Genomic DNA, 12,002 nt, shown 5'->3' with positions numbered 1-12,002 from the left:
GGGAGTCCCGGGACCGGTGCGCTATCTGGGAGCACACACACACACAAACACACACACACACACACACACACACACACACACACACACACACTCACTCACTCGCCAGCTCCTGGTACTTCATGACGGCCTTATACGATAATGTTAAAAAAAAAAATTGTGACTTAGTCAACCACTCTCTGACAATGACATCGAGGTGTTTGTTAGTGAGGCGGAGGTGAAGAGCGACTTAATGGGACACACACATTCCCCAACAAAAATATATACGATTGCATGTATGTTGTTTTTATTTATTTCAAAATAGGGTACTTCTTATTTCATACATTTCAAATATGGGGAGGACTCAAATAGCCCTACATAGTTCTGTGTTTAATTTATTTCAAAGTAGGCCTATTCACAAACGTTTGGTGTTTTCCTTTGTTGGAACTGGTAAAAATTGCATAAAAGGTCAACAGTTTTCTTTATTGTCGTTCTATAATTTCATAAATGCAACAAACTATAGTTTAGTATAGTATAACTTTTAAGCATATATAAAACTTTATTAACTTTGTTATCAAATATGTTCTGTGGCTCCAGACAAATTTTATTTGGGGGAAGAGGGGGCAAAATGGCTCTTTTGATAGTAAAGGTAGCCGACCCCTGCTATAGACCTATGCTAGGTGGGATATGTAATGGACAACCTAAGTACTGCAAGCTAGACTAAAACTAAAAAGGATAAAAATGACTAAATGTGACTAAAACTAAAATGCATTCTCGTGTAAAGACTAAGACTAAGACTAAATCAAAAATAGCTGCCAAAATTAACACAGCTTTATATGAAAATTTACGGTAAACTTGTTCCCAGGCAATGTCCTGGTCTGGGATCAATGAGCTGACAGAATATTCACACACGAGTAAGCTGATATAGAATACGCTCATTCCATTGGTCGAGGAGGTACTGTTGCTCGCGGAGAAGATATTGGAAGATAAGTAAGTATAAGGAGAAGATAGTAGAAGAAACAAAGCAGCATGGGTGACAGTGACACAGACGCTGACACTGCTTTAGAAAGAAATACAAGTGGAAAAAGTAGGCTATCTCCACATAATGTGGTATTGAGCTGTTGAGTTCATGATTTTTTTTCTTCCTGTATTACTACAACTGTAGCCTACAGTCTTGGCCTTTGAGGCACAAATATGTTTACAATTTTTCTACAGACATTTTGTTTGCACTTTTATTATTGCACAAAAAAATATGCACTATTTCAGGATGGATGATCCGCTCTGTCTATTTTTTTATATTAATGTATACAGTTTTAAGTTAAGCAAGACAGGTTTCTGTTTAAGAATGAATCTTATTTTATTCAGTTAATGAATTAGTTTATTATTAAAGTGTATTGCTGGATAATAATATTTTTTCCACGTGTTCATGTCACTCAAAAATGTCTAATTCAATTCAGGGTCAAGTTAGTTAAAAAATCGTTTCACTCACAAAAAAAGGGGCTTAAAGAATTCACCACTCCAGGAAGGGTGACGGCAATTGGGTCGGCCGGCCCTGCCAATGAGGTGTCCCTTATTGATTTTAAAGGGAGTTGGCCACCCTATTCTCCACGTATTTATCTTAACAATCTGCTGCCAGTTTAGCTTGAATTTCCTTAGCCATTTCTGCCACACAAGTTGACCAATTACCTTCAACAATTATAAGTGGCAAATCAGTAGTTTGACCCTCTTAGGCTGTGATTTGCCCAAAAACAGGAATGCAACTCCCATTACAAGCTTTAAGCTAAACTCTAGCCCTCTGTAACGGCAGATGTGGGAATTATGTCTGTATGTTCCGTGTGATATGATGCTTCTAGCTGAGAGCAATCTTAAAAGCTTTGGCAAAAGTGAAATCGTTTTCAGAGAGTAGTATCCCTGGCAGGCTTCGTTTGGAACTCCACTGACAAACGGATCTGTTCGTCATGACAAATTCTGTTGGAAGACAATAAAATATCAAATAAAAGTTCCAGGATAGTTATAACAGTTTCGATCTGCACAGAGAAATGTCAGTTCAGTATATATATAAATAAATTACATATGATAATGACGCCTATACGGAATAGCAAGTCTGTTTAGATTTCTGCTGACTTATAATAGTCTAATAGGAACGAAGACAGATGCGATTTTAGTCTTATATGACCCCAATACATACACATATGTATATAGTGCACCTAATGTTTTGGTCAGCACCAACATTTCTCACAGAGGAATATTGTTCTCAGTTTCCTTTTTGCAAAGCTGAAGTATACTTTAATGCTTTTATTGTGAAAACTGGCAGTCGGAAGTGTAGTTGCTTTTGCTGCTGGGTCACTGAGGTTCACAGAGAGACACTTTGTTGTTAAACCAGGTTGTTCCACAGAGAGATGATGGTGAAGATCGCAGCAGCGGACACACACCGAGGTTCCTGGGGACATCACTGCTGCTCGGTGCTGGCTCACAGCTGAAGGGAGTGAATTATGCTGCTCTGAATCTTCCGCCCATCTGGAAGCTGATTGGCCAAGTGAAGCGTCGACTCGGCGTCTGTCAAGTAAATCTTTGTTTTTACACTTGTTTAAAGTTGTTGTTTTTCCTCAGTACATGTGCAGAGTGACGTGTAAGGTCCTTACACACTCTGTCGCGGTCTATGTGTGACCAGCTGTGCTGTGACAAAAAGTCGGCACTAGCTAGCGAGCTAGCGCTAGTGAGTTTGTTAGCTTGCTGGCGTTAGCCTCCAGCCTGGACCATAACAGGGTCTCAACGAGAGCTTCCGTGTCACAATGTCACATTAACTACATGTCCTGTAGTGTGTGTGAAGAGTTGTCATCATGTGCACGGCTGCTGCTCTTAGGTTTAGCTAGTTGTCGATATAGTTTACTTGTTCGTGCTTTGCATTGTTGCTTATGTTAGCAAATAAAGCCATTCCATTGTCCACTGCTGTTCCCCCACCGGCTCATAGAAGAAGGTAAATACAGTGTTGGGTGTGATGAGCGGATATCCTGTTCACATCTCTGTCTCTTTGCAACGTTTTAGCCATTTGTCTTCAGCCTTTTAACATGTCTTCAAAATGAAGACCAGAGCTGTTTCAGTTAGAAACAGCTAGAACATACGTGTCACTTCCCATTCTAGTCATTTACTGCTATCGCATTACTAGTATTGTTGGTTGTACATACACCACATGTCCAGATAATCTCTGACAGTATTGAGCATACCGTATCATCTTATATTCTTGCTGCATTACTAACAGTGAAAGTGTTTTTGTGTTGCAGGAATCACAAGTGAAGACAGAGGTGCCTTCCTTTCTCCCTCTCAGGCTCCCTCACTGGGCATCATCACAGGTGCAGCTCCGATATGACTAAGAGAAGTCCATCTTACCAGCTGGTCAAAAGGTACATTCGCTTTATATCTCTTTTTCATACCATCAGTCTTTTCTAAATTCAAGTATTTGAATGAAAATAATTAATTTCTCCTACAAAGACAAGTTAGCTGAATTTATCAGGGCTGCCGTTCTCTCCTCAGCTTAGCTGTGGTATAAGTCAGGCTTCAAATTCATGTAGAAACTCTGCTGCTGCATCTTCAGAGCCTGTGGTTAAAGCTGCCCCTTTTGTTTAAGGATGTTCTCCAAAATGTACCTGGACAGCTTATGAGCACATGGTTTTGTTTACACTGCAGTGGGTGTCTACATTAGGGTAAGGGCTGGCCAATATAAGAAAAAACCTCATCATGAATTTGTTTTTATATCACGATATAAATCAAATCAGCGCCACTGCACTGAGGCACATAACTCTGTGCAGGTCAACAAGTGACTCTGCTCCTATGATGTTTCTAATCACTAACATTTAGAACTAATCTTTATAAAAACCTACTGAATTCATACGTATGTTCCTGGATAATTTCGGCTGTCGCTTCTTCTGCAACAATGAAGTTTAAACATCGTTTTGTGGGAGTAACGTGTGTGCGTGCGTGTGTTCCCTCTTCACACACAAACTGATGATCACATGGTATATTCAACATCTAGTCCTATATTGTAAAATAGTTATTAATTGATGTTGTCGGATCATGACTCTGAATCATTCTGGTCACTTTAACCCTGATGTCCTGACTGTGCGCGTCTCGTGTTGTGTAGCAGGTTTAAACATGTGTCTCATAAACTCTAGATCGACTCAAACACAAACTAAACGTCAGTCCTGTACGTGCCCTAATAACTTGTTAAAGTGTAAAGTGAGTGCAGGTCAAAGGAGAGAGATGGAAGCAGAGTTAGAAAGAGATTCTGCTTCTGGACGACTGGAGCTTTTAATAAGAGTCTGTAGTAGCACTAGTTATAATTATTCAGTGCTGGACAACCGCTAAAACAATGAACTAGGCAGAAAACATGAATCAATTTTGTTCAGGCTCTGCATCAATTCAAAGTCCACTTCCACTTCTGTGCAGAAACCCACAAACACAAACACGTGTACAGCTGCCCCTCCTACGCTCTGAGCTGTGTGCCAATTAGCTGACCAGACAATCATTTTACATTCTACATCTCTTTAGTCTGTTTATTTACTTCAGGAAGTCCCTAAATGCATGTTTTCCCATTTAGAGAACTTAAATGACTCTCCCAGATTACTGGACAACAAGGTGGGATGAAAAAACCCTAAAACACATTTTCAACATCTCAATGCATATTTGACATACATCCAAAACATAATTTGTTAACAATTAGGAACATTGTCTTATTTATGACAGATTTATATCCTTAACACTAATATGTTATGATATTCCAAGTGGGAACTTCTGACTGACACTTGCTTTCTGTGTCATCTCCCCTATGAAGTCATGTGATGTCCATGGTAAACCCATGTAAAAGTCATGTTGACTAGATTTTGTTAGAACAGGAAATACACAGACTGAAGTTAAGTTGTCCCTCACTACCGACACAAAGCTTCTTTGGACACTGGCTCACAGAGAATACCAGTCAATTTAATTTCAGTGAAAACTATAGCATCGGCTAAAGGTGTGCAGCTGTTACCTGGATGGTTGCCTCAACTCAGTTTTAAACAATGTGGATATTTTTACATTCACACAATTATAATTTTCACTCACATAAGTAGTAAAAAGCTTGCACTGTGGAGTCCTGCTCTGGTAAAGGAGATTGTTGCAGTATCAGCAGTTGGAGGTTGACTAAACACAGTGTAGTTTAAATAAAGAAAGAATCTAATTTACATCAGGTATATGTTCCAATAGAGATCCATTAAAATCGAACCAGATCAGCCCAAATATCAAGACCTACCAATATCTTAGAATCAGCTCTATTGGCATTTCACCCTTTCTTTTTGAGAAAAACATCTTTATTGAAAGTGGTTATGTTTAATGATTAAAATTGCTACCTACCAATAATGTTATCATTAGATTAGATCAGATGGAAACATGTACTGTAGGTATCAGTACCACCAGAATTGGTGAGTTTATAATAATTTGGATTTGCAGTTTTGAAAACTCTGCTTTAAATGGATAGTTCACAGAAACAATTTAATTCACTCATTATCTACCAACCACTTTGCCAATGGAGGGGTGGGTGAAGTGTTTGAGTCCACAATCACTTCTGTAGTTTCAGGGGTACACAGCATTGCAGCCAAATCCAATACAATTGGCAGGTGAGTTAGAAATGTCAGACTCACTTCACAGACCCAGCCACTTCCCTGAGGCATACAAAATGTATTCACTGATTTTCCCTAACAGCGGTTAGGCACAGATGAACATTCCCTTACGAAATCTGACAGGATGCTGAACCATCACTGCAGAAGGAACCCTGAGCTTCATGAGGAGCTGCAGATCCAGGCTGCAGTGGCAGCTGGGGATGTCTGCACTGTCAGGAGAATGCTGGAGCAAGGATACTCGCCGAAGATCCGTGACGCCAACGGCTGGACTCTGCTCCACTTCTCTGCTGCCAAAGGAAAAGAGAGATGTGTTCGAGTCTTTCTGGAGCATGGAGGTAAGAGGCTTTCTCATCGAGCATCATGCCATGTCAGGTTTTCTTGTGTGAACACTAGAGGGCATTACTGTACTTGATTTTGCTATTCATTATCTGTCATTCTTCATGTCTCCTATTTATAATCCTGAGGCCTGATAGTTGTGGGGCTATAACTGAATTAATCATCTTTTTTTCAGTTTGAAATTAAAATTAACAACAACAAAAACTGCCAAGGTCTTAAGGGGCTAATTCTGTCTTAATGTGTTTTGTCTTGTTATAGACACTTGGGGGCAGCATACAAAGCTGCAGTCTCAACACATTCATATTATCACTTAATACAATTCTTGTGATCAGGAAAACTTTAGCCACTTTTCTGGAACTCTCTCCAGTTGCCATTAGTAGCACAGATGAACTGTTCTTTAAATACAATTTCCCTCTGAAGAAAAATAACATAAAATACCCAGGATACTATGTCCTGTCGCTTGATCTGAATAGATGCAATCTACCACCATTTGAAACCGATGTTAACAGTCAGAAGAGGTTTAAAGCTTTTACCCTGTAAAGGTTTAAAGGTTTAATTTTTCTGATTTCTGTAAGTGTGATAATGAAGCTAGGGCACATTAGCTAGAGGGCACCTTCAGCCCCAGCCTTAAAGCACAACCCCTACTGTAATAGACTTTCCTATCTTTTCCTCTCTCCTCTGTGCAGCTGACCCCACAGTGAAGGACTTCATAGGTGGCTTCACAGCACTTCACTATGCTGCTATGCATGGCAGAGCACGGATCGCTCGACTGATGCTGGAATCCGAGTTTCGCAGTGACATTATAAATGCAAAAAGCAATGACGGCTGGACGCCGCTTCATGTGGCCGCCCACTACGGTCGAGACTCTTTCGTACGCCTCCTCCTCGAGTTCAGGGCCGAGGTGGACCCACTGAGCGATAAAGGCACCACGCCGCTGCAGTTGGCCATCATCCGTGAGCGTTCCAGTTGCGTACGGATCCTCTTGGACCACAGTGCCAACATTGACATTCAGAATGGCTTTCTGCTGCGGTATGCTGTCATCAAAGGCAATCACTCGTACTGCCGCATGTTCCTGCAGAGGGGAGCGGACACAAACCTTGGACGTCTTGAAGATGGGCAGACTCCCCTGCACCTGTCTGCCCTCAGGGATGATGTATTGTGTGCCCAGATGCTCTACACGTATGGAGCTAATACAAATACCAGGAACTATGAAGGGCAGACACCTGTAGCTGTGTCCGTTAACATGTCAGGAATCAGCCGGCCCTGTCTGGACTTCCTGCAGGAGGTCACCAGTAAGTCAAACCTACATACAACATACACATGAAGAAAAGGGTCAACAAAAATGATGATGATCATAATAATCATTTCAAAGTCTTAGGAGAAATCAATTAAATTTAACTGATAGAAAAAGCTCAACATATAAGATTAACAGAAGGTGTGAGTCATTTGTTTGTATCAAGCAGACAATTCTTTACGGTAACATATCTTTGTGGGATTTGACCCCATCATTCATTCCTCTGTTACTCATTCTCTTCCTTCCTGCGAAATTTGGAAGAGGCCACATCTTCTCTCTTTCTGTCAAAATGTGACACTAGCTTGGTGCGTTTATTTTCATCAGAGAGAAGTGGACAAGTACCCCATTGAGGTATTTGTGTCAACACATTTTCATTTGGTACTTAAAATAATAGCCTCTGGAACTGGATCCGAATATATTTCACAGGTGGCATTTGTCTATTTGTAAATGTGAGATCAATCCCTTCAACTCCATTTAAAAATGAATGAATTCATATAATGGAGATGTCGCCTCAATAACTGCATTTTGTGTCCACTATATTAGTAAGCATCGGTACTAGCCAGTCTTGCATGCATGTTAGCAAATGCAGTATAGCACAGTGAAAAGTTAATGTCCCTATCTATGAAAAGATATCTGTTATAGAGGGTGGGGTTTAGAAAAAGAGTCCAAGTTTAGTAAGATAGATCTTTCTTATTGTAAGTTGAGAAGGCTATAATGACCAGTGTTCAGTCAGAGAACAATCCCAGGTCAGAGAACAGGAGAGCACGTTACCTGAAGCATTCTGATTTGGAAGGAACAATGGCTGCATTCCTGCCCCCTGAAGTTTGATATCAAAGATATCAAAGAGCTGTGCACTGATTCACAGAAGTCCTTTCAGAGACTCTGAGCCATCAGCCTGATCACATAACTGCTGGGTTATTGATTACACCTCCACCTCCTGGATTAACTCGTATGACAAAATCTCATCCCACACACAATGACAGGCACCCCCAGCTCTTTCAGCAGCTGCACTCTTAGTTGGTTCCTCTGACATAAACTTCACAGCTGTCCTCATGCAAAGCTTCATCTAAGTCTTGATGTGTGGACCTTTAAAATCCATGAATGATGAAAAAATTGCAGATATTTCAATATCTTTTTAATCTGGCAGCCTGTTGACCTAAAGCTAGTTTTTGCATACTGACAAACCTAAACCCTTAACCAACAACAATGAAAGAAATAACTAAATGTGCGCTAGAACAACCATACACGAGCTACATAAATAAGCACTCTTCAACAGCCAAAACGAGTAAGATAACCACTCCACATATAAATATACATTTTCAAAGTGACTTATGGACTGTGTTGTGCAATTCTACACACTGACCCTTTAAGTTAAGTTCAGGCTTTGTCTGTACTACTGCGGATAGTTCCTTGAACGACAATTGAACATCATGAATGTTATGAATCATACCTGTGCTTTTCTAATGTCAAAAAAACGCTGTGAAAAATACTTGAAAAATCCTAGTTCGCCACCAACAGAACATTGTATTTAATCTTTTTTCACTTCAGAAATCAACAGATTAGGTTAATTGTCCATATGTGCCTGATCTTCTGCATTCAGCTGTAGCAACAGATGGTTTTGACGTCTGCTTTGGATCATTGACATTTTTTTGAAGCCAGCCTTGTCTCTGTTTCAGTGTCTCGACTGTCTGCAGGACATTTGCGTCTAGAATTCACTGATATTTAATGGATCCATTCTTTCCTCTGTGTTTCCTGTACAAGTCGCTGCCACGCAACCTCGAAGCAGAATATTTCCACAACCCTGCTTCACAGCTGGCAGGGGGGTGGTACCAAGTACTGACTCAGTAGGGTGCTGAAACCTTCTCTTTTTTAGTGACATTCAGTGTATTAACTTTTTTAATGTCTCTTGCTGCAGCGTTTGTATTTACTTCTTTCACTACAAAATACAGCACAGACAAAGTATATGGACAATTTAATATTTTCTTTCTTTGGGTTCTCTTCTTCAGCACTTAAAACCGGAAAAACAACAAAATGTGTAACTGTCCTAATACTTTGGTCTGGACTTTCTTTAGTTTACTTTGGGGAGCCCAAACTTCTATCCATGTGACTGACAAAGACAATTTATGTTTCATTAGAAAGGTCATATGTGATAACTTTCAACCCCTTTTCACTGTACTATCTTTAATCTGAACAGTCTGTAAAACACAACCTGGGGCTCCACTGCTGAAGCTATCCCACTGAATTAAATTATGCAAGCATTGGATTGAAATGTCTTTTTCTGGATTACGGAGTCCATCACCTTTAATTGTTTCCACATCTTCCCTATCACACATCACACTGACTCTGCAATCCATCTGTTCTTAGGTTCAACTTATTGGACATTTGTGTTCACACAAACATCTCCTCTTGGTAATGCATAGAAAAGTTCAGGGCTGCAGTGCATGTGTAACAGCAGCATCTCTCATAAGCAGTTTTCAGACATATCCTTTGGTGGATCTCCGGAGAATTCTGTCCGGACTAGCTCTGCAGTTTGCCTTTCACACATGCACAATGCAGCAAGGGGTTCGCGGCTAATAAGAGTTCACACTAGCATTCAATTTGCAGCTGGATTCAGGCGAGGGGTGGTGCAGCAGGCAGAGGCAGGATACAACATATAACCTTACGCTGCAGAGAGATATTGATGAAACACAGCATGGCATACTTAGTCATAGACATACACACAAATGAAGATGCAGCTGATGGTCAGTGTGTCGCAGCGCTCACCAGTAGAAAAACTACTGTACGTCATAGTGACACAATAAATTAGGTGGAGCACTTATCTTTGGTTTTCCATTACTCTAATTTCTGGATCTTGTTTGACAGAAATAAACACCAATGTTGACTTGAACACATAAGCAAACATGGGATAACATGGGCCTGAATGGAGTGAACTTCCTCTGGTGGAAATCCTCTATGTAATGACTTTTTCATTCCTCTTTCAGGACAACCACGGACTCTGCAAGACTTGTGTCGAATAAAAATCCGTCACTGCATCGGCCTTCAGAGCTTGAAGTTCCTGGAGGATCTACCAATTGCAAAGGTTATGAAAGACTATTTAAAACATAAGTTTGACAATGTGTGAAGGAAAGAACAACAGAAGAGGAGAGAGTGACTGCTATTAATTTTGAAGACTATGCAATCTGCACGTCCACATGTCTGTTCCTTACATGCTGAAGGAAGGTCGAGATCCTGTTTTTGTCCAGTTCAACTCTTCACAAATAGTTTACCACGTCACTCATCCATTTCGGCCTTTTTAAAGTCGGTTGCTGAAGGAGGGAAATAGAGCTGGCTTGTGTGAGCAACAATTATTGTTTTTTTGGGGGGAAATAAACAATAATTGACTGCAGATACTATTCTGTTTATGTTACTGTGCACAATGCTATCCTTGTTGGCTCAGATTGTCATCAAATTTGTACTTTATATGAAGATACTTTAATTTATTTACCCCTCTAGGACGTTAGACTGGACCTGTGGATATTTTATTGTGCAGAATCACAAAGTGTTGAGCTACTTAAAATCTACAAGGTACAGTCTGATTTTTGTTTTAAAATCTGGTTTCAATCAACACCAGCTTCTCCAATGACTTCAATAACTTATGAAGCAAATTAATCTGGGGTTGTGCCCATTGACAGATATGTCCCATAAAGAAACAGTTGATGAATAGTATTTGAACGTAGCTCTTAAATTATGTGGACATAGGAAGGCAGTGTTACAAGAAATAAGGTGGATCCCCATTTGTTCTCTTATATCAATCATCCGTCACTAACAACAGCAAACCACAACGTGCCAGAATGTGGAAATCCACCTCTGCTCTACTGTCAAATTTGCCTAAAATTTGTGGAGGGTGTGTTGGAGTTAAAAACTGGGCTGAATCTGTACAGTGACAACATAACATTAAATGGCATGTCAGCTGAAGTGAAAGTTAACAAAAGGTCCTTCCATCTCCCTGCTTATTGTTTGGAACTGCATTAAGTATCAACAGAAGGCTGAGAAGAGATTTTAGATTGATGTCATGGTTGAACAGCTCAAGAGTTGAGTAACGATCAAGCACCGATCAAGTTGCGTTTTACATTTCTAAACTATATGTAGAACATTTCAGTTTGAAGTGAGTGCACTGTGAGTTAGATTCTGTTCTGAAAGCACCACAGTCACTCTGTGACGGTGTTGTTTAATAAGAATAACAGTTTATAGTCTGCTTTGGATAAAACTGACAAACCATCACTACAGTCTATGTAAATATGTACAACAGATATTTTTGGAGAATTTATTTAAGCAATTATTTCTGGTATTCTTAATGTATTTAAAGTTTGGATTTATAATATTATGATCTGTTTGGTGTTATTTTGTGCAGGAACAATTTGGAAGTGTTCTCTTTTTATTTCTATGGCAGCAATGTTACTCTGTTGTGAGGATTATACTGTGAAGTTTTCATTTTGACATAAAAAAAAAAAATTGTAGGGGTCTAAATAAATACTCAAACAACAAGAATATACCTTTATTTGCCTTGGCAAGTGTACTGCATCGTGAACGTATGTGGCACCTAAAGTTGCTTTCCCTAAAATCTTAACAAATCCATTACAAATGTCACTTTAATGTTCATGTTTAATTTTGACATAGCACCTTTGTATTAGATTTTGTATGCAGCTAAACTGAGACAAATACTTGTTGTCGTACCATAAATAGTACGGGGTCAGAGGAGTGGCATG

At 39.8% G+C, this 12,002-nt stretch overlaps 1 protein-coding gene across 2 annotated transcripts; it reads left to right on the top strand.

Annotated features, from left to right (window-relative positions):
* The first annotated feature begins 2,307 nt into the window (after positions 1-2,307).
* Positions 2,308-11,620, top strand: asb7 (ankyrin repeat and SOCS box containing 7). Of its 2 annotated transcripts, none has more exons than XM_062390632.1 (5): positions 2,308-2,539; positions 3,258-3,377; positions 5,751-5,962; positions 6,650-7,255; positions 10,239-11,620. In XM_062390632.1, the coding sequence occupies exons 2-5, from the start codon at positions 3,340-3,342 to the stop codon at positions 10,376-10,378; spliced, it is 996 nt and encodes a 331-aa protein (XP_062246616.1). In that variant the 5' UTR covers positions 2,308-2,539; positions 3,258-3,339; the 3' UTR covers positions 10,379-11,620. The 2 variants fall into 2 exon arrangements, with proteins under 2 accessions (XP_062246616.1, XP_062246625.1); XM_062390641.1 differs by having other exon boundaries at positions 2,520-2,539; positions 5,710-5,962.
* The last annotated feature ends 382 nt before the right edge of the window (positions 11,621-12,002 follow it).

The sequence above is a fragment of the Platichthys flesus genome, chromosome 1 (assembly GCF_949316205.1).
Source record: "Platichthys flesus chromosome 1, fPlaFle2.1, whole genome shotgun sequence".
Classification (NCBI taxonomy): Eukaryota; Metazoa; Chordata; class Actinopteri; order Pleuronectiformes; family Pleuronectidae; genus Platichthys; species Platichthys flesus.
Note: the sequence above shows the minus strand (reverse complement) of the source record. Positions and strands in the feature narration are given on the sequence as shown.

Bases quoted from the DNA above. Each gene is read 5' to 3' on its own strand.
- asb7 (XM_062390632.1), top strand. From the start codon at position 3,340: ATGACTAAGAGAAGTCCATCTTACCAGCTGGTCAAAAG. The intron at 3,378-5,750 runs GTACATTCGCTT...GAAATCTGACAG, and splicing joins TCTTACCAGCTGGTCAAAAG to GATGCTGAACCATCACTGCA. The intron at 5,963-6,649 runs GTAAGAGGCTTT...TCCTCTGTGCAG, and splicing joins AGTCTTTCTGGAGCATGGAG to CTGACCCCACAGTGAAGGAC.